Source organism: Pantherophis guttatus, chromosome 2 (genome assembly GCF_059756535.1).
Source record: "Pantherophis guttatus breed Tessera chromosome 2, ASM5975653v1, whole genome shotgun sequence".
In the NCBI taxonomy this organism is placed as follows: Eukaryota; Metazoa; Chordata; class Lepidosauria; order Squamata; family Colubridae; genus Pantherophis; species Pantherophis guttatus.
In genome coordinates, this window is record NC_142064.1 from 276,648,354 (window position 1) to 276,675,247 (window position 26,894).

Genomic DNA, 26,894 nt, shown 5'->3' on the forward strand with positions numbered 1-26,894 from the left:
GAAACTGCAAAGCCTCAAACCAGCAGGGGGCGCCATTCTCCACCTCATCCCTGTCTCCGGAAATTCTTAGGGCCTTGCTGAGACTCTCGGATCTGAAAGATTTTTCAGACTTATATTCTTTTATGTTCTATAGTTTATATTCTTGAACTATCAAGCTATCCCCTCCTCTTCCACACAGACAGGGCCTAATTTCCACTCTATACATGCCCAGTGGAAAGGTGACTGCAGAAGAAAGGAGATGATTCAAGCCCTGAAAAGACCGTTGAATGTTTCTCATACTTTGTTCATGATAGGAAATGTAAAATCAGCTGAATTTCGGGATCATAGTAACAACTGTAATCAGAAGAGGGATTTATGAATTTAATCCAAGGAATCTCCAGAAGAAGCACCAAAGGAGAGAGCAGCCATCTTAGTTTTTGTGGGAAAAGAGAAAAGTTTGAAGTTTCCTAAAGATTCATGGCTTCACCAGAGAAGAAAAGGAAACAGGGAATTTATATATTGTATTTGATACCTCTGACATTTTCCTATAGAAAGAAATATCTTCGCCTTGAAGATGCCACAAAAAAGCCTTTGAGCATTTTTATCCAGAGCGAAGATCATTTGGGGTGTCTGACCTAAAATACGGAATCATAGGACTGGAAAGGACCCCAGAGGTCTCCTAATCCAACCCTCAGATCCAGGCAGGAGATCTAATACCTTCCAAGCCTAACGGTTCTCCAGCCTATTTTTGGAAACTTCCAGTGATGGAGCTCTCACAATTCCAAGATGTAATTTATTCCACTGATTAATTGTTCTCATTTAAAAAAAAATATCTTTCTAGATTGGATCTCTGTTTAACAAGCTTCCAACCCAATGACTTCTTGTCCTGCCCTCTGGGGCTTTGGAGAAGAGGTCAATCCCTTCTTCTCTGGGATAGTCCCTCAAGTGCTGGAAGACAGTTATCCTGACACCCCACTCCCCAGTTCTTCTGTTCCATAGGCTGGGCATCTCTTTCTCTCTCTCTCTCTCTCAGTGGTTCCTCATACCATTTAATCTTCCTTTATCATATTTGTTGCTCCTCTCTGCCCTCTTTCCAGGGTCTCAGCATCTTTTTTGAATCCTGGAGACCAGAAGTGGATCCAGCATCCCAAGGGAGGCCTCACTAGGGCAGGAGAAACTGGTATTATCATTTCTCTTGATGTTCTCCCTCTGTTGATGCAGCTCAGGACTGCCTTGGTCTTTTTGGCAGCTCCATCTGATCCCCTCCCCCTCGCCTGTGCCCCTCCCCCCAGGCTTAGAGAGACCCCCTCTTTTTCGACTCCCGCAGCTCTGCCCCTCCCCCAAGAGGCGGAATGCCTGGAAGGGGATTTCCTGCTGGAACTTTCGCTTTCCTTTCCCCTCCTCTCTGGCCGGTTGCGCCTGGACATCTGCCTAGCAACAATGACGACACGGGGATATCTTTTTTCTACTGGTTGAGCTTGCCCAATCGCTGGCTTGCTCGGGGTCGTTGCATTGTTGATCGCCCAGGCAGCGTCTTTCTCTGCCTGCGACTTCAGAAGCCCTGAGTGGAGGCTGAGGATCGAGGCCAGGATGGCTCTGCGCTCTCTCTCCCTTCTGGTGTTGTTGGTGGTCGTTCTTCGGGAGAGCTGCTTCGGTGAGTCCCTTTGGGGGCGTCGGGGGTTCCGGCCCCTTTTTCTACTGTTGGGAATCCATCCAGGGAATCTCTCTCTCTCTCCCAAAAAGTTTCTTCCCAGAAAGAGAATCCTGATTCGGTCCTCTTTCTAGTCCGCTCCCCCTCTGGCCACTCTCAGAAGGGACCCCAAAGCGTGGATGGGACTCTGCTGCCTCTCCCTACCCCCAGGAGAGCCCCCCTGGGAGCAGGACAAGAGTGGCCCCTCCAGTTCTCAGTCCAGTCTACCTGAGTGCCCCTCTAGCGCAGTTCTTTCCCAATTTCAAAGTGGAGGTTGTGGGAAAGCGGCGTTTGCTCGGGATCAGGACAATTCACGAATCTCCTGGTTGCCTTCGCCCAACCCCTCCGCCTGGGTCGCCTCTCCTGTCTTCTGGGGGGCTTGGTGGCTCTTGGTGGCTTCTGGTGCTTCTGGGAGGACCTGGCTTGTTTCCAGAAGCTGTTTGGTGTATTGGCTGATGCCAAGGCTGGTGCCATTGAACCGTCAGGCTAAGGCTGCTCTGTGAATGCAGCAGGAGAAAAGCTTGGAGAGAAACGCTCCTTGAACAATGTTTCCGTTCACTTTCTCCTCCATCCTAAACCCCAAACTCCCCAGGAACTTTTCTCTAGGCCAGGCAGGGATTTTACCACCCAAAATCCTCCTCCTTCCATTCCAGGATTGCTCAGCATGGGTCAGTTTGCAGAATCCAAAGTATTTAAAATGTACAATTGTTCCTTAGGAATCAGGAAGGGGCCTTGGGGTGTTCCCATTTGTTTGCTTTGAGAAACGACCGTTTGAAGGGAGCAGCTTTTCAGAAGGCATTAAAAAAACTGTCAGGGTTTATAATGTTTTGTTAGAAAGGGATTCAGAAACTGAATTGGTTAAAGACTGCATGATTAAGTGGGCACAAAATTTTGCAGAACCAGTGATGTTGGAAACATGGGAAAAAATATGGGTTCAGAATGTTAAGTTTACACAGTCGCAGAATTTGAGGGAAAATTTTTATAAAATGTTTTATAGATGGCATTTAGATCCTAAGAAATTGTCGTGTATGTACCCTAATGTTCAACCGAAATGCTGGAGATGTGATTGCCTAGATGCCACAGATTATCATATGTGGTGGACTTGTAAGAAAGTGAAGGCTTTTTGGATAAAAATTTGGTGGGTTATGCAAAATGTTCTGAAGAAAAAAATTCAGTTCTCTCCACAATTGTTTTTATTGGGTATAGTTAAGGGTTTTACATTGGGTGAAGTAAAGTTGATATTGTATATGAAAACAGCAGCGAGATTACTGATAGGTCAATATTGGAAAAATGATGCTATGCCCACTATTGAAGAATGGACTTTGAAGATGGCTGGTTTTGCAGAGATGGCGAAGATTTCAGCATATCTAAAAGATCGGACACAAGAGATTTATGCATGGGAGTGGAAAAAGTGGATAGATTATGTGCAGAATAAATATCAAACTAGGAAATATCAGATAGCTTTTAATGGAATGTATTATATAGTGATAGAATAATTGGATTGTGAAAATGTGAAGAATATATAGTGGGTGGAGGGGTTCAAGTTTTATAAAATATGTCTTTGATTTGGATTATACTCTGTGGAAGTCTGGGGGGGAGGGGAGGGTTAGGGGGGTTAGGGGGGTCAGGGAGGGTTAGGGGGGGGTTGGGAGGGTTAAAGGGGTGAAATTGGGGAGAAAATGTATTTGTAAAACTTTTTCAATTAAAAAAAAAAAGCTGTCAGGATCTTAGGGATTAAATAGGCCGGGTTGGAGGCAGAAGAAGAGAAAAACCTCTGGAGGGTGACCATGAATTGAATCGCTTGCTTGGACACAGACAGGCCCAAACTCACCAGCTGTTCCTGACTGGAGGCACATTCACCATTGTGAGGATGCCAAACCTATGCACACCTGTGTTATAGTCACACGTGTCATTTCTGACATGAAGAGGATTCGTGGCTGTGAGGACGCCCAACCTGTGTTACATTCACACATTTCTCCTCTCAGGCAGACTTCAGACTTCCTCATTGCTCAGCCCCACAAGGGAAAGAAGCAGGTTTGGATCACGGAGAGTCTGATCCCCCCTCCTTCTGTTAGAGAAAAGCTCTGATCCCTTTGGATCAGATGTGATCTCCCCAGAGCAGGAAGTGGATCTGGTCCTCCCTCTCCCCAAAAGCTCTGAGAAGCCCCTGGGATTGTGGGAGGAGCAGGAAGAAGGAGGCCCAGGCCTTTCATTTCCGTGGTGTCTAAGTGCCTGGAGGCGGTACGGGTCTGGATGGGTAGAAACAGGCTCAGACTCAACCCCTCCAAGACTGAGTGGCTGTGGATACCAGCATCGCCTGATCTAGCTACCCCATCACTTTTGATGGGAGGGGAGCTACTTACTCCCTCTGAAAAGGCTCGCAATCTTGGTGTCCTCCTTGATCCATGGCTGTCCTTGGTGGACCATCTATCGGCCGCGACAAGGGGGGCCTTTACACAGGTTCGCCTAGTGCGCCAGTTGCAGCCTTTCCTAGACAGGGATGCCCTCCGTACAGTCACTCAAGCTCTCATTGTCTCTCGGTTGGATTACTGCAATGCCCTCTACATGGGGCTGCCCTTGTGGTGCACCTGGAGGCTCCAGCTAGTCCAGAATGTGGCCGCGCGGGTTGTTACGGGAGCTTCGCGTTACTCTCGTGCAACATCTCTCCTGCGTGAGCTGCACAGGCTGCCGGTGGCCTTCCGGATCAGCTTCAAGGTGCTGGTATTGACCGATAAAGCCCTACATGGCATGGGCCCGGGGTACTTGCAGGACCTCCTCCTACCTCCCTCCCACTGCCCTGTGCGTTCACACAGAGCTGCCCGCCTCTGGGTGCCGTCGGCCAGACAGTGTTGGCTGGCGGCTCCCAGGATGAGGGCGTTCTCTGTGGCCGCACCGACCCTTTGGAATGGGTTACCCACCGAGCTCCGGACGGCTCCTGATCTCCGCATTTTCCACGCTGGCCTGAAGACATGGCTGTTCCAGCAAACTCCCTGATCATTCTACGAGGTTTTAAATCTGGGGATTTTAATTTTGGATTGGTTTTAGATTTTATTGTTATTGTTTTTTATTTATGTGAGCTGCCCGGAGTCCTTCGGGAGAAGGGAGGCATATAAATTTTAATAATAAATAAATAAATAAATAAATTTGGACTGGGAAGGGCTGGGAGACCATACTGGAGGAAATGGGCAGTAGGACCACAGGTAGTCCTTGATTTACAACAATTCATTTAATGACCCTTCAAAGTTTCAATGTCATTGAAAACTTTTCACACTTATGACCATTTTAGCGTCCTCATGGTCATGTGACCGAGATTTGGATGCTTGGCAATTGGTTCATATTTATGACGGTTGCAGTGTCCCAGTATCACCTGATCCCCTTTTGCAACGTTCCGACAATCAAAGTCAATGGAGAAGCCAAATTCACTTTACCAGGTTATTAATTTAACAACTGCAATGATCCATTTAACAACTGTGGCAAGAAAAGTTGTAAAATGGAGCAAAAAGCTCACATAACAAATGTCTCACTTAGCAACAAAAATTGTGGGCTCATTTATGGTCATAAATCGAGGACTGCCTGTATTTATTTCTCTGGGCTTTGGAGGTTCTGCCCTTTTGTATGCAGACCCAGGTTCTGCCCAAATAAGTCCCATGAACGATCCTGAAAACGATCTTCAAAATCTTTGGTGCCCTGAAATAATTTCTGATCTGAAGAGCTTTCAGAATGAACACAAACAAGGAGCCTTGGAGGTTTTCCAGTTTAATCTTATTTTCTTTTAATTCTTTTAATCCACAAATAAGCTGTTGTTTTTCTGTTCATTGGGCAGCCTTAGAGTCTCTTCCGTGTTTGTATTTTGACGGTAAAAACTAAACAGTGACTTAATGTGATTTTTTTTTGGTCATTGTTAGTAAAGTTTAGCATAGTTTTCTGTCTTGTGAATTGAGCCTGTCCTCCAAAGAAGGGCTGAAAAAACTTTGATGCTCCTCATTCCGGAGTTTGCATGATAGAAACTGACAGAATTTTGTATCTTTATGTTGGATTCCCCAGAGGGGCTTTAAAGATGACTGGACCCTCCAGACGGAGACTGAATTTAGGGAGAGGACCCCAGCTGAGCCCCCCACCCCAAATATGGGCGATGGCAGCAGAAACTCCCAACATCCTCCTTGGGGGCAGGGGGTGGGGCCAGGGTGGAGGGGCCAATGGTTTTCTGGGGGTGAGGAGAATTCTGGGAGTTGAAGTCCAAGTGTCGGAGTCTGAGAAACTCTTAATTTAGGCCTTTACGTTAAGAGTAACACTGATCATGTGAAGAGTTGGGTAGCCAGGATCTCAATCCCCTCCAAGGTGGCTGAGGGGCATTTCTGCCTTTCTTTGTGCTGACCAAGTGCAGGATCAGCCCCAGAGGAGGAGAAGGGTCAGAGCAGCTTCTGGGGAAAGTGAAGGGGGAGATTCAGAGGGAATCTGGTGCATTGCAAAGGTCTTTGAAGGAGAGTCTGAGAGCCCTAATTGGGTTGCTGAAAGGAAGAAATCTTGGTTTAATCAGACTGAGATTTTCTGTGGAAGGAGGAGGAGCCCCTCTGAGTCCTGGGTTCAAAAGCCGATTCTTGCTCAGATGGCTGAACTCTGGGAGGGGAGGGGGGATTTTCCAGCCAGGAAGTGGGGGGGAACAGGGATGAGGAGGAAGATCTGGGGGGCTAAATCACTTCATTGCTGCTCCCTTCCCTCCCCCCTTTGCCCTTCCCAATTTGGGTTTCCCCCAAAGGATCCCATGGCCTCTGCTCTCACCCGGATTCCCCCTCCCCCATTTTATAAAATCCCTCCTCAAATCTGCACCTATTAACAGTCCAGGTTGGCCTTCAGTGAAGTCAGGATGGGGTTTTTTTTGTTCTGTGAATGGAAAGGAGGGGGGACCAGGGGGGGTTTCCTGCTGCTTTTGAGCTTCTGGGAGGGTGGAATCCCCCCTTTTACCTGTGCAGCCATTGCAGCTTCCTTGGGGCAGAGGCTGAGCAACCCAGAAGGGGGTTTGAGGGAGGCCTTGCTGGAAGGGGGGAGGGCACAATTGGGGCAGGTAAAGTTTGGGGGACCCTCCCCTCCCCTTCTCTTTCACCCCCCCCACCTTCCCTTCTCTCCAACCCTTCAGGCCCTCCAGAAGCTCCTTTTTTCCCCTCTCAGTCGCTCCCTCATTTCCATCTCCTGCCTCTTCTTCCACCATCTCCCCCTTCCTTCCCCCCTTCCTCCTCTGCCCCCAACTCTCCTCCTCCTCTTCCTCCCCAAAGCCTCAGATGGGAGCCTCCATGGGATCAGGGTCCTTGGCTGAAGCCCCCTAACTCTTCCCCTCTGGCTCCCTTCCAGGCGCCTCCTCCCACTCCCTGAAGTATTTTCTCAGCTCCATCTCGGACCCCAGTCAGGGGCTGCCCCACTATGTCTCTACGGGGTTTGTGGATGGTCAAATCTTAGATCACTATGACAGCCACACCCGGAAGAGGCAGCCTCGAGTCTCCTGGATGGAGAAGGTGGGGAAGGAGGCTCCCCAGTACTGGGACACTGAGACCCAGAAGGCACGTGGCAATGAGGAGATGTTCAGAAGAAGCCTGGAGATTCTGAGGAGTCGCTACAATCAGAGCGAAGGTGAGTGATGGGTCGGGTGGCTCCTCCGGCCCCATAATCCCCTCCCCAGGAACCAGAGGGGGGGGGAAAGAAATGGGTCCCTTCAAAGGGAAAGGCTGCTTCCACACCTTTTAAAAAGTCTTTTTTTATACGTTTATTCTTTTTTAAAAAATCAATATAAGTTTCTCCTTCCCTCCATAGCTGACATTTTCTGCCAAGTGCAGTTAATAAAAAGATGTTTAAATTTATCCTTCTGTCTTTCTGAACCTTGATATGGATATTGATATAAACTGAGGTAAAAAGAGACCGAAATCTCCCCTCCCCCCCATGAAAGATGGACGATCTGGCCTTGGTGGATCTCCTGCTGTGGGGGAGGAAGGGAATCACAGATCCCCCCCCAAAAAAACCAGGCAGGTGGATCCTAATTAGATCCTGGGGGAAGCAGGTCCTCGTCCTTCTGTCTGTTTCCACCTCAGAGAAATGAGGGATCGAGTGCAGATCCACCTGGGGAGACTAGATCCCTTTCCCTCTCCCCCTTTTTGGAGGGGCGAGTGGGGCCCAAATGCCAGGAGCTTCTTCTCACCCTCCAGTTGGAAGGAGAGGCCGGGAGGACCAAATGGGGGGCTGGGGGCTTTTGTGGGGGGGGGGATCTCAGGGCCAGGATCCTCCCAATCTTCATGGGGAAGAGACGGAAAAGAAAGAAACCTCCATTTGGGGCCCTTCCAGAGTCTCTCGGAGCCTTCATGGCTTCCCATCCTTGGTCCCTCAGGCTGAACTCCTGCACGGCCCTCTTGGTGGGGCTGCCCTGGAGGGGGGGAGACTCTTTCTTCTGCAGCCCCCCCCCTTCTGCCATCTTTGGGGGACAAGATTCACCTGCAAGGAACCTTATTTAGGGAGGGACTGCAACTGTTTGCAATGATAGGCTGCTTTTGGTTGAGGTACAATAAACCCCCTTCTTCCACCCTTTCCTTGCTCCTCCCCCCTCCAGGCAGATCCCAGAGCTCTGCCAGTTCTGCCCCTGATCCCTGAGGATCTCCCCAGATCCCTCCAGGCCCCCTGCTGGCCTCCCAGGGGAGCAGAGCTTTACTCAGAGGGCTCCCCCTGGTGGAGGAAGGAGACTGGCCAGAGTGGAGGGGAGTCTCCTTTCCAGGCTCAACAGCCCCAAATGTCCCAAACTTTCCTCAGAGGGAGGCTGCTTCCACCCTCCCATCGCCTGAGTTGCCTCCTCTGGACCTTCCCCAGATCCCTTCCCTTCTTTTGGAGATCTGGTGACCAGAAAGTGCAGACAATATTCCAGATGTGGTTGCTCTACCTTGATTTATGCAAAGGCTTTGTGACATTAGATTCTCTGGTTTGAATACCATTTTAATGATCGCTGACATCCTGTTGGTCTTTTTAATTTTTTACATGAAGGTAAAAATAAATAGAAAGTAATAAAAACTAAAGGAGAAAAAGGAAATCAATCAAAGAAAAATAAAAAAGTACAAGAAAAGAAAAGCAGTGGAAGAAAATTAGTAAAGAAAGAAGATATTAAAAATTGGCTTCTGATATTCTTCATGGCACTTCTAAATATAAATATATTTTAGCCCCTCTAAAGCAGCTTTTCTTAACCTTTTGACCCTGCAGGAACCCTTGAACTATTTTTCAGGCCTCAGGAAACCCCTGAACATCCAGGCTCAGAGATAGGCTGAAATTGTTTCATGCATAGACCTTTGAGATGCATTAATAGTGTTCTTATACTAATAATAAAAAAATGAAACTTGCCTTTTCAATGAGATCCCTGAGCTTTCTTTTTGCTGCACAGATATTCAGTTCTGTGCCAAACTTGAGATAAGAACACATTTCATCTTCAAGTGAAATAACACCATTTCGGTCTTAGCTTTTGATGCTTCTGAAATAAGACAGAGCTTGTTCTCAGAAATTGAAAACTGCAGCCAAATATTTAATGTCTTCCTGTGAATGGCAGGAGATACTTCTTGGACAGAAATCCAGAACTATTTTTCCCATGTGGAGATCACAGAATCTTCTCTCGAGGGCAGGATCAGACTGCAGCTCACTAGGATCTTCCTCTTCCTCTTCCTCTTCCTCTTCCTCCAAAGGGAAGTTCTCAGGCTGAGCAGAAGATGCAGAGAAAGGATCCCTCACCCCGTAATTCCTGGATGTGGAAAGGGAGGGAAAGGACAGGTCAGTTTAGTTCAACTGTCCTTACAGGAGGTTTTCCATTAGATTTGAGAGTTCCTGGCATCCTTCCTCCCTCTCAAGCCCAGACAGGAGTAGAAACATTTCAAGATTTCCTTTTGGTTTTTTCAAACATTCAGTTTTCGTTTAAATCCAAGAATCTGTTCACTTGAAGTTGAAATATCTTCTCCAGGGCCTTGTAGAGACTGTGAACTTCAAACTTCATTTCAAAGGTCAATAATCCTTTGGGTCTCCAGATGAGACTAAGCCACTTGCTGCTGTTGCTAAGGAAAATATTCCTTTGAGGCCCTTCAAGCCTTCATTCCCGCATTGCATTAAGCCATGGTTTGTTTCTGGCTAGCCCAGCCCTTGTGACTTGGTGCTATTTGTGAATGTAGACCAAGATTTATTGGCACAGGGATCCCTGCAAGCTTTTGTGTAGATCAACCAGATCCTCTTTGAGACTATGAGATTCTCAGTCCCTCTTTGAAGCTGCAGATTCAGGCAACTGTTCCCTCTTTGGGATCCCTTCCTTTCGCCCCCAGAGGAATGGCAGAAGGAAAGAAGGAAGGATCTCCATCCCTCCGTTTCTTCTGTGACTCCTTCTCTCGGTCTCCCTTGGGATCCTCTGCTGGCTTTTCCAGCTTCGCTTTTTCCTGGGGAGGTTCAGGGGCTCCATCCTGGGAGGGAAAATGTAGGGAGGCGGGTTGAGGGAGGGGAGAAGGGCGGTTAGTGATGGGGGCTTTCTTTTCCTTCATTGTTAGGGAGGAAATGGGGGAATCAGTGCCTCCCTCCAGTGTCAAAAGTCCCTGCAGGGAGGGGGATCTCTGTTTATCTTGAGGACTCCCCAAACCATCATCTTGTCCCTATTTCAGGACTTCACACAATACAGTGGATGTATGGCTGTGAGCTCCGGAGAGACGGAAGCAAAGGAGGGTTTGACCAGCATGGCTACGATGGGAGGACCTTCCTCACCTTTGACAAGGAGACCCCCACCTGGGTGGCTCCCGATCCCCAGGCCCAGATCACCCAGAGGAAATGGGATGCTATTCCAGGATGGAATCAGGGACAGAAGACCTACCTGGAGGAAATTTGCATTGAGTGGCTGGAGAAGTACTTGTCCTACGGGAATGAGACGCTGCTGAGGACAGGTGAGCATCTGAATGCAGACTGGACTTTCCTCCTTTATGGCCGGATCTCTTGTACACATTCAGCCCCTTTGGGTCCCTGGTCTGGAGCTTGTTTGCCCTGGTAGGAATCCTCCCCCTTTCAGCCTCTCTCCAAGACACGGGAAGCCCTGCTTGGTTCTCATTGCCAGGCAGCCATTCAATGGACCAGGAAATGCAGCCTCTGCCTGGCAGCTGTCTGGGTGGATCAGGCAGGACAATCACTTAGTGGTGTCCTGTTCACTGCCCACAATAAGGCAACCATTTGGGGCTATTCAGTGAAACCTCCACTAGCCAAACTGTAGTCAAGTGTGATGGGCACCTTTAATTTCCCCCCATTAACTCTGCTTCTCCCCACATCCCCATAGGGGGTTCCCTCCCTGCCTTGTACCTGATGGTGCATCTCCCACCCCCACCGCTAGAGGGCTCCACTTCTACCATTAATAAGACATTATCAGTGCCCCCACTTGGGCAAAGAGGGCCATGGATGAGGGGTTCTTTTCTTTTCTTTCCAGGACGGTGGGGGGAGCAAAGTTTCTGTCAAACTTTCGTTTGATCGTTTCCTAGAATTTTTTATTAGTTTACCATATAGACCCATGATGGCGAACCTATGGCACGCGTGTCACAGGTGGCACGCAGAGCCCTTTCTGTGGGCATGCCAGCCGTCGCCCCAGCCGAGCTCCAAAACACATGCGTGCACCTCCCACCTGCCAGTTGGTCTCTGCCATGTATGTGCACGGGGGCGAGCCTTCCCCGATTTCTGCAGGTTCCACCCTCTGCAGGTGCCTCTCCGTGGCAGGAAGGCAGGAGAAAGCTAGGACGCGATGGGGGGAGAAACTGTAAAGATTGGAGGAGGCACGGAAGGCAGGAGGCAGCTAGGATTCGATGGGGGAGAAACTGGAGATCGTGGAAGGCAGGAGGCAGCTAGGATTTGATGGGGGAGAAACTTTGGAGATCGTGGAAGGCAGGAGGCAGCTAGGATTTGATGGGGGAGAAACTGCAAAGATTAGAGAAGGCAGGAAGGCAGGAGAAAGCTAGGGTGTGATCTCCCTCATCGAGTCCTAGCTGCCTCCCCCCCCACACCCCGTTTTGGGCCTGAAAAGCCTCCTGCACCAACCTGGAAGCCAAAACGGGGCCCAGGGCGCATGCGCGGGGAGCACTCACATTGCATTTTGGGGGTATGTCACGGGGGCACCAAAAAGGTTAACCATCACTGATATAGACCATTCCTCTCCCCTAGGTCTACCGATTCCCTGCTGGGGTCCTTAATCCCTCCAGGATCAGTTGGATGAAATTAGGATCAATGGGGAAATCCACTCCCCCCCCCCCCACTGATGATTGCCAACAGCCCATCCCAGCCTGGGGAGGACCTTCTCTCTCTTCCATTGGCATCAATCTCTCTCTCTCCTCCCCCCTGCTTCAGAGACAAAATCTCTTTTTCAAATTGATCTGTGTGAGATTCCCTTTGATCTCTCTTCCTCTTAAAATTGTGGTTGTGTCCCTTGGAAAGAGGCTTGGAGGAGCCTCAGGTTCAGGGGAGCAGAAGAGGATGGAAAAAGTAGGGAGAAACTTCTATGTTGTTGTCGTCTTTAAGGGAACTTAAAAGAGCATCTGCGCTATCCCTCCCCTGAAGGGAGCAACCCAAGATCAGTCAGAGTTCAAAGCAATCAGAGAGGAACTTTCTTGGACCTTCAATTTGCTTCTGGAGGTTTTTCAGGTTGAGTCCCTGGGAACAGTGGTGGGTTTCAAAATTTTTTACTACCAGTTCTGTGGGTGTGGCTTGGTGGGCGTGGCAGGGGAAGGATACTGTAAATCTCCATTCCCATCCCATTCCAGGGGAAGGATACTGTAAAATCTCCATTCCCACCCCACTCCAGGGGAAGGTTACTGCAAAATCCCCATTTCCTCCCAATCAGCTGGGACTTGGGAGGCAGAGAACAGGTGGGGGCAGGGCCAGTCAGAATTTTTACTACCGGTTCTCCGAACTACTCAAAATTTCTGCTACCGGACTTCCTGTGGTGCCACGAACGCCGATGGCAGCTCCTTTTGGAGCTCCAGCCGCGAGATTTCGTTAGCCGCTAGTACAGCGAAAAACAGCTGTCTAGTGGCTCAAAACTCTCCCCCTGGGGAAAAGTGGGGAGAGAAGAGCAGAAGGGTTTGGGTAGAGCTCCCCTAGATCCCCAGACTTTCTTTTTTTTTAAGCCTGGGGGTTGCAGGGTGAGAGCTCCCTGGAAGCCCTTCAGTGCTCCGGATCCGGGACGTATCTGTCTCAGGCAGAACGGGGCATCACAACCACACCAGCAGCAAAAGATTAAAGATTTAAAGATTTATTTCTTGAGACTTAAAGACACTTTAATTCTGGATGCTGGCAGAGCAGAATCAGGAGAGCAGAACATGCAAGTATAAAAGCTTTAACTCCATTCAAAAAGGGGGGAAAATGGCGTTGAAGAAAATGAAACTTATCAGTGAAAGTGCTTGTTAATGCCTGCAACATTGTTAAAGGTATTGGATTATATAGAGAAGAAAAAGAAAAAGATTTAAAGTGGAAGTGGAATGGAAAAGACTATGGTATGGACCTCAATTAATGTACAATGTTAAAGTGTGTGGAAAAGAATTGGACTTACCTATTTGATAGCTGAATAAATATAAAGTTAAAACTGAAATATGGCTGCCATTAAGGAAGGAGGATATGAGTTAGCAAATTCACAAGTTCTGACTGTAAAGGTTTTACAAGAACTTTTAAATGATTTTACTTCTGATATACTGGATTCAGCTAAAAGGATTATTCAAGATTGTAAATTGGAGTATTACAATGATTTGCTGGCTGGAAAAGAGGAAGAAATCAAGCAGGCTAATGTGATTTTGGAAGACAAAGGAGAGGCTGACAGGATTAAGATGGAGTTTAGCACACTGCAAACAGAGGTTTTGGTGGAGGCTTCCACACAATTAACTGGAAAGTATCAAGGAGATTAATCACTGCAGATTGGAAAATATTTTGACAATTTTTGGCTTTACAGACAGAGTCAATACTTAAAGAATGAAGTGACTGATTATACAAGCAGGAAGAGCAGAGATGGGGGCTCCAAAGTGAAAGAAATAATTTTGAAAGGAGAACGAATTTCTAAGACACATCAACTACAAATCCAATTTCAAAAATTTTTGAAAATAAAAGCAGGGGGACAAGCAACACCGAAGAAGAAAGTGTTAATGAAGAAGAAGGACTGGAAAAAATACAGAAAGAAAGGAAGAATGCGAGGTTAACTTTTTGAAGGAATGTTTGGAAGACTATTGATGCTTAATTAAAATGTTTAACTAAAAATGGATAGCTCTTTAAGACTTACTGAGGTATTAAAAGGGTCAATCAAAAATTTAAGGGGTAGCTTTTTGAAAGTTTTGGAATCTATGTAATACTTTTAGGGTCATCTTTGAACAATGTTTTATTAAAACAAAAGGTTTAAATAAAATTGGATAGCTTTTTGAAATGTATTGCAGTTTTAAAGTGGTTAACCTAAAATTTAATGGATAGTTTTTTCTTTTTTAAAAGTCTGGAAATTTAGATCATGAAGAATGTCTTACTGAAACATGAAGAAGTATTAAAATATTTTAAAATGTTTAACTTGAGATTATAGAACTCTTAAAAGGCATATATAATTAAATGTTTATGTTTGATGTTACTTAACTTAATGGTTAAAAATGCTACTCTAAAGATATGTTTTAAAGAAAGTTCTACAATGTTTAATTGTTTAATTAAGTTAGTATATGTTATTTTAGGATTGCTAAATGATATATCCTGTTTTTGCCCTGGGAAGTCGGGGTGGTGGTGGTGGTGGTGGTGAGAGGAGGGGGAGTTGAGGGGTGCTGGGAATAAAATTATTTTATGATTTTTAATAGAATAAAAAGAAAGGCAAATGTATTAATAGAGAAGTAAGAAGAAGAAGATATAAAAGATGTATTAGATGATATATTCAATGATTGATTATGTATTGTTTGTATGTTTGATTATAAAAATAAAAAACTTTTGTATTAAAAAAAAATTCTGCTACCAGTTCTCCAAAACTGCTCAGAACCTGCTGAAACCCACCTCTGCCTGGGAAGGACTCAAATGTCAGCGGCCCAGCACTGACATATATAAAGAGAGGAGAAGCTTGAACTTTTGCCTACTAAATCCCTTTGAAGATTCTGTCTCCTCGGAGATGGGAGGGGGAGACATTCCTGTGATCTGACGAAGAAGGGATGAGGAAAGTGGCTTGGAAGATAGCCAATGAGAAGCAGAGAATTGGGGATCGGAAAGGGAGGGATTGGGGGGTAAAGGTCAGTACTGACCACGAAAGAGCCAGGATCAGATCGCTATGCTCAATAAAGAGAAAATTTCTTCAAAGATCGGCAGTTTGGAAACTCATTTATTTTGAGATAGCATCGAAACCTGACATCAAAACCAGGAGTTCTTCTGGTTGAGCGTTTTCCAGATTTGGAGCATTTCCTGAAACTCTTGGAGACGCTGCAAGTGTGGAATTTAAATCTTTGGATTAAAACTAAGTGATGGGAGATTTCCTGCCCCTCTAAGTTTCTCATCCACAGAAGGAAGGGAAGGGAAATTAGAGTAGGAGAGTGGGGAAGAGAGGAGGAGAAGGAGAAGGGGAGGGGAAGTAGATAAGAAAAGAGGAGGAGGAGAGAAAGGAAAGAAAGAAAAGAGGGAGATGGTAGGTTGGAGGAGAAAGATTGCTGTACAATAAAAAAGAGGAAATGGAAGAAAGACAACCCTGAACAAATACAAATATATTAAGATAAAGAATGAATTGTTAAAGAATAAAAGGGAATAAACATGAATAAATAGTAAAATTAGAATGTAAGGGCAAATGAAGGTATCGTGTATGTAAGTAAGCATAGAAATAGTGAGATATGATAAAAAAAAGGCGGGGGGAGAAGATTTTGGCAAGAATTGTAATTGAGTAAAATATATTTGAATTTAATTAATTGTATAAAACAAGAAACGGCCAATACTCTGTTCAAAAAAGATGTGGGGAAATGTGTGTGTGTGGGGGGGGGGGGAATCAATAAAACTTGTAAATGTGCAAGTTTCTCATCCACCTTCCAGGCTCTGGAGGGGCTCAGAGTTAATTCTGGGGGTGCCGTTTCTGCAGAGACCCCAAAGGTGACGGTGAGCAGCAGGACAGAGGTGGAGGATGGGATGGAGACGCACATCTGCCAAGTCCATGGCTTCTACCCCAGGGAGATCGATGCCTCCTGGACGAGGGATGGGGAGGTCTGGCTACAGGACACCCTCCATGAGCCTGTGGCCCCCAATGCTGATGGGACCTACCACTACTGGATCAGTGTCCAGATCGATCCCAGAGAGAGAGACCGCTATCGATGCCATGTGGAACATGACAGCCTGCAGGAGCCTCTGGACTTGGAACTGAAGGGTGAGAGGCTGCAGGGAGGAGAAGGCTGGGCTCTTTGGCAGGCTGGAGGGTTGTGGGAGAGAAATCTGACCCCAATTGTGTCCAGATGTGAACATACCTGGAATGTATGTTCACACCTGGAAGAGGGCGATTCTATCAGGACCATGGTTGGGAGGGGCAGATACGGCGGGAGCAGGGGACCATATCGTGTTAGGGGGGCACGCACCCGCTGTCTTCAAGCGGTGGCATGCCTCGGTCCCCAAGGCTCCTCTTGTTTCCCGGGTTGTCCAGAGCTTCAGAGCCCAGGCCTTAGGCTGATGCTGTGCAACGCCAGGTCGATGGTTAATAAGGCCCCCCTCATCTGTGAGTTAATTCAGGAGGGGGGAGCGGACCTGGCGGGTATTACAGAGACCTGGCTGGGCCAAGAGGGGGGGGTCCCCCTCGTAGAAATGTGCCCACCAGGTTTCCGAGCACTTCATCAGCCCAGGGCAAGGGTGGGGGGGTGGCGGTTGTCATTAAGGAAAGTCTTGATCCGAGGGAGACCACTGTACCACAGATAGCTGGATGTGAGTCTCTCCTGATGAAGTGGGGCCATGGGATGCAGATGGGCCTGCTGATCACATACCTGGCTCCCTGCCACGTGACAGCGGCCCTGCCCGAGCTTCTCAACGTTATTGCCGGAGTGGCGGTTGATACCCCCAGACTGGTAGTCATGGGGAATTTCAACCTGCCGTCGGCCGGTGAGGCATCTGAGGTGGCCCGGGAGTTCATGGCTTCCATGACGGCCTTGGACCTGACACAACTAATTCATGGCTCTACTCACACGGGAGGACACACTCTGCACTTAGTTTTTGTCTCTGGTCAGTGGTTGAATGGCCAGGTTATAGGGGATATAGCTATTGAGCCCTTGTCATGGTGTGACCATTCTCTCCTGAGGCTGGACTTTCTGACCGCTGCACCCCACCGCAGGGAGGTGGAACCGATTAGGTGGTTCCGCCCCAGGCACCTGATGGATCCGGAGAGATTCCAGAGGGAGCTTGGGCCATTTCCTGAGGCTTTGGCTCACGACTCGACTGAAGATCTGGTGGCCGCCTGGGATAGGACGGCCGCCGGGGCTTTGGATCGTGTCGTGCCTTTGCAGCCTCTGACCCGGCGTCGCACCTGCCCAGCTCCTTGGTTAACCGAGGAGCTGAGGGGGATGAAACACCAGAAAAGACGCCTAGAGAGTGGTTGGAGGGCCAGTCGCTCCGAATCTGATCGAACACTAATTAGGTCTCATATTAAGACCTATTTAGTGGCAATAAAAACGGCAAAATGTGATTACTTTTCCGCTCTTATTGCATCGGCAGAAAATTGCCCAGCCGCCTTGTTTAGAGTGACCCGCTCCCTCCTACATCAGGGAGCGCGGGAGGACCCCTTGCAAGGGCAGGCTGAGGATTTTGCACAGTATCTGCACAATAAAATCACTCAGATTCGGGAAGGCTTGGACTCTGACTGGGTAGATTCTGGCGGGGTGGCTGAGGCGGGTCTTGAGAATGTTATCTGGGACAAGTTCGATCCTGTGACTCCTGAGGACGTGGACAGGATTCTGGGGAGGTTAAATGCAACCACATGTTTACTGGACCCGTGTCTCTGGTACTGGCTGGTACTGGCTACCCGGGAGGTTACGCGAGGCTGGCTCCAGAGAATTATAAATGCTTCTTTGGGGGAGGGTTTCCTGCCGCCTGCTTTGAAAGAGCGGTGGTGAGGCCCCTCCTTAAGAAGCCTTCTCTGGATCCGGCTGTTATGGCTAACTACTGTCCTGTTTCCAACCTTCGCTTTATTGTGAAGGTTGTTGAGAGTGTGGTTGCGCAACAGCTCAGCAGTACCTGGATGAAACCGTCTATCTAGACCCGTGCCAGTCCGGCTTCAGGCCTGGGTACAGCACGGAAACGGCATTGGTCGCATTGGTTGATGATCTCTGGAGGGCTCGGGACAGGGGTTGCTCCTCTGTTCTGGTCATATTAGATCTCTCAGCGGCTTTTGATACCATCGACTATGGTATCATGCTGCACCGGCTGGAGGGATTGGGGGTGGGAGGCACCGTGTTGCGGTGGTTCTCCTCCTATCTCTCCGACCGGTCACAGTCTGTGTTGGCAGGGGGGCAGAGGTCGACCTCGAGGCTCCTTGTTTGTGGGGTGCCACAAGGGTCGGTCCTCCTGTTCAACATTTATGTGAAGCCGCTGGGTGAGATCATCCGTGGATTTGGGGTGCGATGCCATCTGTACGCTGATGACACTCAGCTGTACATCTCCACCCCAAACCACCCCAACGATGCCCTTGAAGTGATGTCCCAGTGTCTGGAGGCCGTGCGGGTCTGGATGGGGAGGAACAGGCTTCAACTCAACCCTTCCAAGACCGAGTGGCTGTGGATGCCGGCATCCCGATATAGCCAGCTGGCACCATCGCTGGCTATTGGGGGCGAGTCATTGACCCCCACAGAGAGGGCTCGCAACTTGGGCGTCCTCCTGGACACACAGCTGTCTTTAGAAGAGCATATGATGGCCGTGGCCAGGGGGGCTTTTTGTCAGGTTCACCTGATATGCCAGTTGCGCCCCTTTCTGAGTCGGGATTCCTTATGCACAGTCACCCAGGCTCTCGTTACTTCTCGCCTTGACTACGCTAACGGTCTCTACATGGGGCTCCCCTTGAGGAGCACCCGGAGGCTCCAACTGGTCCAGAATGCGGCCGCACGGGTGATGGGAGCGACATGGCGCTCCCATATAACACCTCTCCTGCGTGAGCTGCACTGGCTCGCGCCACCCGGTGGTCTTCCGGGTGTACTTCAAGGTGTTGGTTCTCACCTTTAAAGCGCTCCATGACTTAGGGCCAGGGTATTTACGAGACCGCCTTCTGCTACCGATAACCTCCCACCGGCCAATACGCTCTCACAGAGAGGGCCTCCTCAGGGTGCTGTCGGTCAAGCAATGTCGGCTGGCGGCCCCCAGGGGGAGACCCTTCTCTGTGGGAGCACCTGCTCTCTGGAACGAGCTACCTCCCGGAATACGGCTGATTCCGGATCTCTGCACTTTCCGTAAGGCCCTGAAGACGTTTTTATTTCAGCAAGCCGGCCTGGCCTGAATAGGTTTTATGGGTTAGTTTTTTAATTGTATTGCTAGGGGTTTTAAATTGGGGAGGCCGTTTAATTTACTTTATTTTTAATTATTTTAACTTTTATATTGTATGTTATTTTAATTCTCGGCTGTTCACCGCCTGAGTCCCTTTGGGGAGAAGGGCGGGATATAAATTTAATAAATAATAATAATAATAATAATAATAATAATAATAATAATAATAATAATAATAATTATTATTATTAATACCACTGACAATCATTTTGAAGAAGATGAACTGTGGATACGAACTTGCAAAGAAAGGACTGAAAATCTCGCACTTGATGTACATGGATGATTTGAAGCTGTTTGGTAAAACAAAAGCTGAACTGAATTTATTAATTGAAAACACAAAAGAATTCAGCCAAGACATTGGTTTGCAGTTTGGAATTGACAAATGTGCAACAATAGCAACCAAAGCAGGCAAGATCATAGAAGAGGATGGAATGGAACTAGAGAATGAAGAAATGATAAAGGCAGTAAAATCAGAAGAAGGCTACAAGTACTTGGGAATTTTAGAAGCCTCTGACTTAATGCATAATAAAGCCAAGGAATTAACTTCAGCCAAGTACATTCGACGAATTCGTAAGATATTAATGTCCAAATTGAGTGGAGGAAACATCATAAAAGCCATAAATACCTGGGCTATACCTGTGATTAGATACTCTGCAGGAATAATTGACTGGACCCAGATGGAGTTAGACAATTTGGACAGAAAAACAAGGAAGTTTATGACAATGAATCATGCCTTGCACCCTAAAAGTGATATTGACCGATTATATTTACCAAGAGCAGAGGGTGGTCGAGGACTCCTACAAGTAAAGCAGACTGTGGAAGAAGAAAAATGCAGCTTGAATGATTACATCCAGAAAAGTGAAGAACCAATGATTAAGGAAGTAAATAAAGGAGGCCTTTTAAAGACAACTAAAACAAAAGCAGAATATAAGAAAGAAGTAACTGAGCAGCGAGCTGAAAATTGGAAACACAAAGCTCTGCATGGCCAATACCTGAAAAGTATTGAAGGCAAAGCTGACCAGAAACTAACTTGGAACTGGTTAAGATCAGGAGTACTGAAAAAAGAAACAGAAAGCTTTATTTTGGCAGCTCAAGAACAAGCCCTAGCCACAAACTGTATGAAGGCAAAAATTCAACATGTTACCACCAACAGCAAATGCCGCCTCTGCAATGAAAAAGAAGAGACAGTTGACCACCTGATCAGTGGGTGCAGCAAAATTTCACAAACTGACTACCTACAACGCCATGACCGTGTTGCTAAAACCATTCACTGGAAATTGTGCCAGAAGTTTGGATTTGAGTACAGCAAAAACCACTGGGAACATCAGGTTGAGAAAGTTTTAGAGAATGAGAAACTCAAGATCTTGTGGGACTTTAGGATTCAGACTGACAGGCACTTGGTCCACAACACACCTGACATAACAATAGTTGAAAAGAAAAAAGTATGGTTCATTGACATTGCAATACCTGGTGATGCACGAATTGAAGATAAGCAGCAAGAAAAAATCACAAAGTACCGGGACTTACAAATTGAAGTTGAGCGACTGTGGAAAAAGAAATCGTGTGTTGTCCCGATTGTAATTGGAGCCCTCGGAGCAATACCCAAAGGGCTACCCCGCTATTTAGAAATTCTAAATTTGCCGGACTTGAACATTTTGACTCTACAAAAAACCACCTTACTCGGAACAGCTTACATCCTCCGACGATACCTTAACAGTTCCTAGGTCCTTGGTTAGGACTCGAGCTGCTGAGCTATTAACCAGCCTCAAAGGCTGTGAATCTCACTAAAGATTAACCAATAAATAATAATAATAATAATAATACCTGAGGTTTAAGCCATTGGTTTTCCCAGTGTTTGAGGTTGGTGAAGCTGCAGGGATCAGACCATAGAACTGGCTTCAGGTGATGGAAACTACAGAATCCCATCACAATACTTGGCCGATCCTGATGAAATGCCCTTAGATCCTCTCTGAGGCCTTCCCTGTTTCTTGCTCCCAGCAGAAAAGCAGCAGTTATGCTGAGCACCAGAAAGAGATTTCCTTTTGTTTACAATTCCTAAAGTAGAAGAGTCTGGAGGAGTCTGGCAGCCCCTTTTCTGAAGGCAAATTCTGATTAAACCGGATGAACTGCAGCTGAGTTCAGGAAATGCAGAGAGTAGCTGGACTGATGCTTCAGGAGTCAGAAAAGAAAGTACCAAAGTCTGAGTTTTTTCTCATTAGAGACTAACAGGATTTCCTGCTTTAAAGGTCAAAAGGTCACTCTGTTGCTGCTCTAAGAAAGAAGTTGCACATTATTTTATGATACGATACATGAATTCCCGAGGCTCAGCATAAAACCCAAGGAAAAGATCCCTCTCTCATAAGCGTCCCTAATGTTTTTTACACTGGACGTCCAAATTTGCAGAATTCAAATTCTAATTTTTTTATTGATGATTGTCACCACGATACAAGAAATATTCAAATGTAATTGTTATGCTGATATCCCAGGGAAAATAAAATATTTGTTTTATTTTTCTGGTTGTTTATAGCAAGCATCAATTCACAAGTGGCATGATTGCTATTCAATGGGAATCCTGAATTTTGTGCAAGAGAAATTTAAATTTGAAGTTCCCTCCTCAAACCTGCCCCCCCTCCCCCAAGCAATACCAATTTATGATGCTTTGCTAAGACCATACTTGGAATTCTTCATCCAGTTTAGGTTGCCACAATATAGAAAAATGTGGAGACTCTGGAAAGAGTGCAGAGAAGAACAAGAAAGATGATCAGGAGCCTGGAGGCTAAAATATATGAAGAGCAGTTGCAGGAATTGGGCATTTCTAGTTTAATGAAAAGAAGGACGAGGGGAGACATGATACCTTCCAATATCTCAGGGGCTGCCACAAAGAAGAGGGAGTCAAGCTATTCTCCAAAGCACCTGAGGGCAGGACAAGAAGCAATGGGTGGAAACTAAACAAGGAGAGAAGCAACCTAGAACTGAGGAGAAATTTCCTGACAGGGAGAACAATTCATCAGTGGAATGGCTTCCCTTCAGAAGTTGTGGCTGCTCCATCACCAGAAACATTTCAGAAGAGACTGGAAAGCCACTTGTCTGGAAGGGTATAGGGCCTCTGGAATGAGCAGGGGGTTGGACTGGAAGACCTCCAAGGTCCCTTCCAACTCTGTGACTCCGTTATTCTATTTCTGCCATTTGTGGGACCATCCAGAAGTCGGATATCACCATATTCCATTTTTCATGCTGAAGTTCTGGAAGCACAAATTATAATTTTTTGCTATTCCTGGACTGGCCAAGGAAAATGAAAGTGTATATTTAAAAAAAAGGCTAGGTGATATGAACTATTTTACCTGAAATAATAAAATGCAAACACTCAAACTGAAGAAAAAAGCGTACAGAGCTGCCCATTTCCACTCAGAGTCATGGCTTATTGGAGCAGCTTATAAAAACAACAAAAATGTTTTTGTTTTAACAAATTTTGTTTATATTATTGTGTTGGTGAACTTTTTGTTTTGCAAGCTGCTATGAGTCACAAGGTGGCAAACGGTTGTTTTCGAGTCAAAAAGCCAAAGATGAATTCAGTTGCCTTCATGCTGGGCTGGTGTGAGAAGGAGGCAGCGTCATGAGGACACGTCCTCTAACAACGGTTAGCAAGACGCCCTCATCTTACCTTGAGAAGGACACAAAAATGAGCCCATGGAGTTTTTAATTTTGGGTATTTCCAGCGTTCACTTCTTTAGGTCTCTTCCCTGATTGGGAGGATTGTTTGGGGTTCTCCGTCAATAATCTGCTCTTTCTCTGTGGGAGCCCCTGCCCTTTGGAATGAACTGCCCCCAAACATACGCAAGATTTCCGCTGTGCTCTTAAGACCCTGCTCTTCCGACAGGCAGGGCTAGCTTCATAAATTGAGTTTTAAATTTGGAGTTCTTAAATTCTTGGGTTTTTTAGTTAATTGGTCTTAAATGTAATACTTTTAATAATTTTTAAATTTAAATTGTGATATTTATATTGTGTTTTTACCTGGCTGTACACCGCCCCGAGTCCTTCGGGAGAGGGGCGGTATAGAAATAAAATTATCTATCTATCTATCTATCTATCTATCTATCTATCTATCTATCTATCTATCTATCTATCTATCTTCGGAACCAACAGATTCAAAATCCAACCTGCGGCTCATTATCGGCTATGTTGCGGCTGCTCTTGTCCCGGTGGGTGTGATTGCTGGGATCCTCCTGGTATTCTTCAGTAAGTATCTTTTCTAAGGGGGGGGGGGTGATGGAAGGAAAATGGGGAGATTCCCCCCAAGTCTCTCCCTTTGGGAAACTTATCAGCTTCAGAAGTCCTGTTTTCCCAGCCCTCTTGGGGAGCATCTGAGATCTCAGCCTCTTGCTGGGACTCCAGTCTCAATTCAGCTGAGTCTGAGATTCAGGCAGTCCTGTCTTCTTCTGAGCTGGGAAGGGGCATCGCAGTTCCGTCCTTTTCAAAGGCTTTGGTCAAAGAGCAGCAGAGAAGGATTTCCATGGAAACCTTCCTCCCCTCCCAGTTGCTGCTGCTGCTTCCCCCAGTTCCCCTCCATCCATCTCAGAGGGAGCAGGTCTCTCTTGGGGCAAATCAGGAGATAGATTTGTATTTTGAAGATCTTTCTGTCTTTGTTCATGGGACAAAGTGATTGTGAAGTATCTCCTGGGGTTCTTTCTCCTAAGGAGGGGGAGTTTGGATGATCTCTGGTGGCTTCTTTTGAGCTTTCACTGATTTTTATCCTTGCAGAGAGACGTCAAGATGTCTACAGAGTAGCACCAAATGAGTGACTTGTCCTCTTTACATGTAATCTCCAATTTAGAGCAGGGACCAGAGGCACCATTAGTTGAGAGGGGTGTGTGTATGTATGTTTGTGTGTGCTATCTTCCTCTTCCTTCGAAGAGGCCGGGGAAGATGGGCCCCCTTTTCATTACAGCTAGGCCAGGGATGGGTTACACTTACATTGGAGGAAATTGCCCTCAATTCTTTGAGGGGCAATGGGGAAACCACCATTGATCCCTAGTGGTTAGAGACTCTTCTGGTGGCATAGCTGAGACCTGACTGACGGTGGAAAGGGAAGAGGTTCCCTTTCTCAGAGATGTGCCCAGCTGGGTTTAGGGTTTGGCCCCAACCGAGATCCCAGCCAGGATTGGTGGGTTTACAGGGGTCATCTGAGAATCTCTTCTGGCACTCAGGATGCTCCCACCCACGATTCTGGTTGTGACTCCCCATTTCTGACTCTGGGCTCACTGGACCAGTTGGGCTTGTTGCTACATACCAGCCTCCCTGCTGCATGGCCACCTCCCTGCCTGAGCAGCTTGGGAGCCATCTCAGGGTTGGCATGGACTTGCCCAGGATTCTGGTCCTGGGAGACTTCAGTCTGCCATCCCTGGATTTGGCCTCGGAAGCAGCCCAGGGGTTCGTGGCTTCCATGGCAGACATGGGACTCTCCCAGACCATCCTGGACCCGCCTCAAGGCAGTGGTCAATAAACTCCGGATATGATCTTCTTGTCAGACAAAGGCAACATGATCTGATGGGGGAATCTGGTTTTTATTTATTGTTTTAAATATTCTACATGGCATTTTATTGAATTTTACTGTAAGCTTCCTAGAGTTACCTGGGCGAGATGGGTGACACAGATGTTTAATAATAAATAAATAAATATAAAGTCTGACTTCCTCTGAGAAGTTCATGAAGCTGCAGAGGTTGAATGGTGAAGGGAGAGATTTGTCCTCCTCAGAGGATCCAGACAAGGCAGAGACTCACTCGGCGTCTTTCTCTCCAATGCAGGAAGCAACCAGGTCATTTAGCTGCCCCCTCGCAGGTGAGTTTCCCCCTCTGGAGGCTGCATGGGGGGAGAGGGAGGGGGGGCCTTGACCTCAAATGACCAGTGGATGAGGAACATAGATTGGGAAATTCCTCTTCTCTCTCCTGTTCATCTCAACCACTGCAAGGGGAGGAATTGGGGGGGGGATTGGGACTATGGGGAAGGGTCTGCCTGCCCCCAAACTCTTATCCAGCAAGGCCAGACTGTGGCCAGACCCCTCTCACGATCTGACTGTCTTGGCTCAGGACTCAGGAGGCTGAGAGACCTGCAAAGAGGAGATCAGAGGGTTCCCACTGCAAGGAGGGAAAGAGGGAGAGAGGAGGGACTTCCTGAGGGTCCTCCAGTCATGGATGGAGAGGGGGATTCTCTTCCCTCCTTGATCCCATCTGGGAATCCCTCCCTCCAGATGCTGAAGGGAAGACCTGGACTCTCTGGAAGCCATGAATCCATTTCCACTTGTATTTGAGGGGGGATATTGATACGTGTTATATAACTTGTGGGGCAGTCCCAGCCCTCCCCTTCCCCTCTTGCAACTCTGGAAATCCCACCCAGCTGATCCCTCTCTTGAGGCGGCTCCTCCTGCTTCTTCAAAGGGCTGATCTTGGCTGATCCCTCAGCCTGGACTGTGTGATCCTTCCTCTTGGCTCCCTCCCAGACTGACCCTGCCTGCTTTTTCCCTCCTCTTGGCAGAAGGAGTGGACAGTCCCTGCATGAGGCGAGAGGAGAGAAGATGGGATCAGCCTTCCTCTGAATTAGGCTGGACTCTCAGGAGGAGCCTTCAGGGCCTCCCAACATGCAGGAACCAGGATATATTCTGGGTCTTTCGTGATGGCTTTTATCTCTGAATCAGTAACCATTTTTATTTTGATTAAGGGACAGAGGAGGAGAGAGAATATTATATTTTTATATTTGTGGGAGCAAAATAATTCAACTTGAGTTTACTAGATATTTTTTATTTATTTGTATGCCGACGAAGGTATTGAACATGTCGAACACACCTTCCTCCTCCTCCTCTTTTCCCCACAACGACAACCCTGTGAGGTGAGCCGAGCTGAGAGGGAGGGACTGGCCCAAGGTCACCCAACTGGCTTCCATGGCTGACGCAGGACTTGAACTCACAGTCCCTTTCTAGCTTGGTGCTTTAACCACTAGACCAAAGTGGCTTGTGTGGCTCGTAATAGCTCTGTAATAGAGCTTGTATCAGCTACGTTGTTATTTCTGATGACCTTTAATGGGCTCCTGCTGATCAACAGGTTTTAGAGAAAGGTTTGTAGCTAATGAGGTGAGGAATAGGATGAAGAGTTGCTGCTTTTACTTTAAGGGAGAGTGAAAAGTTGTTAATCTTCATCATACTTGCTTGGGTTGAAAGGGAAGATATTTTCCCCCATCTCTTACGGCCTGTCAAACTGGCGTCCCACGGGCCGGATGCGTCCCACGCAGGCCATGCCCACCCCAGCTCCGCAAAGGCAAGAAACTTTGCGATCTGTCACGATCCGACCCCCAACACGATCGCGTTTGACACCCCTGGTATAACGTATAGTAGAATCTTCCCCAAAATTATTTCTTTTAAAAAAGAAGTGTGCCTTCTGAGATTTATGCCGTTAAAGTAGTTAATGTATTTCAATGTTTTTAAAGATTAAAGTTGACCGTATATTTGATCCTCCAAAGTTTGATACATAATTAATATACTGTACCAAGTATAGCTTTCAAACACTAAATTTTTCCAGATCATCATTTATGGATTTTCATGCTATAGAAAAAGGGAACATGAGATTGATTGCACAACCAGGCTGCTACCTCCTTAATTATTGTACATATATTGTAAATTTGCCGTAACTGTTGGCTGAAAATAAATGCTTTTGTTTTCTTCCCA

At 47.0% G+C, this 26,894-nt stretch overlaps 2 protein-coding genes across 2 annotated transcripts in view; both read left to right on the forward strand.

Moving 5' to 3' along the window:
* LOC148115957 (class I histocompatibility antigen, F10 alpha chain-like) overlaps positions 1 to 26,894 on the forward strand; it is a 175,546-nt gene extending 148,652 nt beyond the window's left edge. Inside the window, exon 8 of the mRNA XM_087884564.1 lies at positions 25,715 to 26,894. The gene's annotated coding sequence lies outside the window, so the exon portion shown is untranslated. The remainder of the gene's footprint in view (positions 1 to 25,714) is intronic.
* Positions 1,570 to 26,894, forward strand: LOC117657868 (class I histocompatibility antigen, F10 alpha chain-like). The gene is made up of 7 exons (XM_087884568.1): positions 1,570 to 1,633; positions 7,016 to 7,291; positions 10,324 to 10,599; positions 15,756 to 16,037; positions 23,327 to 23,419; positions 24,985 to 25,018; positions 25,712 to 26,894. The coding sequence occupies exons 1-6, from the start codon at positions 1,570 to 1,572 to the stop codon at positions 25,002 to 25,004; spliced, it is 1,011 nt and encodes a 336-aa protein (XP_087740694.1). The 3' UTR covers positions 25,005 to 25,018; positions 25,712 to 26,894.

Bases quoted from the DNA above. Each gene is read 5' to 3' on its own strand.
- LOC117657868 (XM_087884568.1), top strand. From the start codon at position 1,570: ATGGCTCTGCGCTCTCTCTCCCTTCTGGTGTTGTTGGTGGTCGTTCTT. The intron at 10,600-15,755 runs GTGAGCATCTGA...CCGTTTCTGCAG, and splicing joins TGAGACGCTGCTGAGGACAG to AGACCCCAAAGGTGACGGTG. The intron at 16,038-23,326 runs GTGAGAGGCTGC...CGGAACCAACAG, and splicing joins TCTGGACTTGGAACTGAAGG to ATTCAAAATCCAACCTGCGG.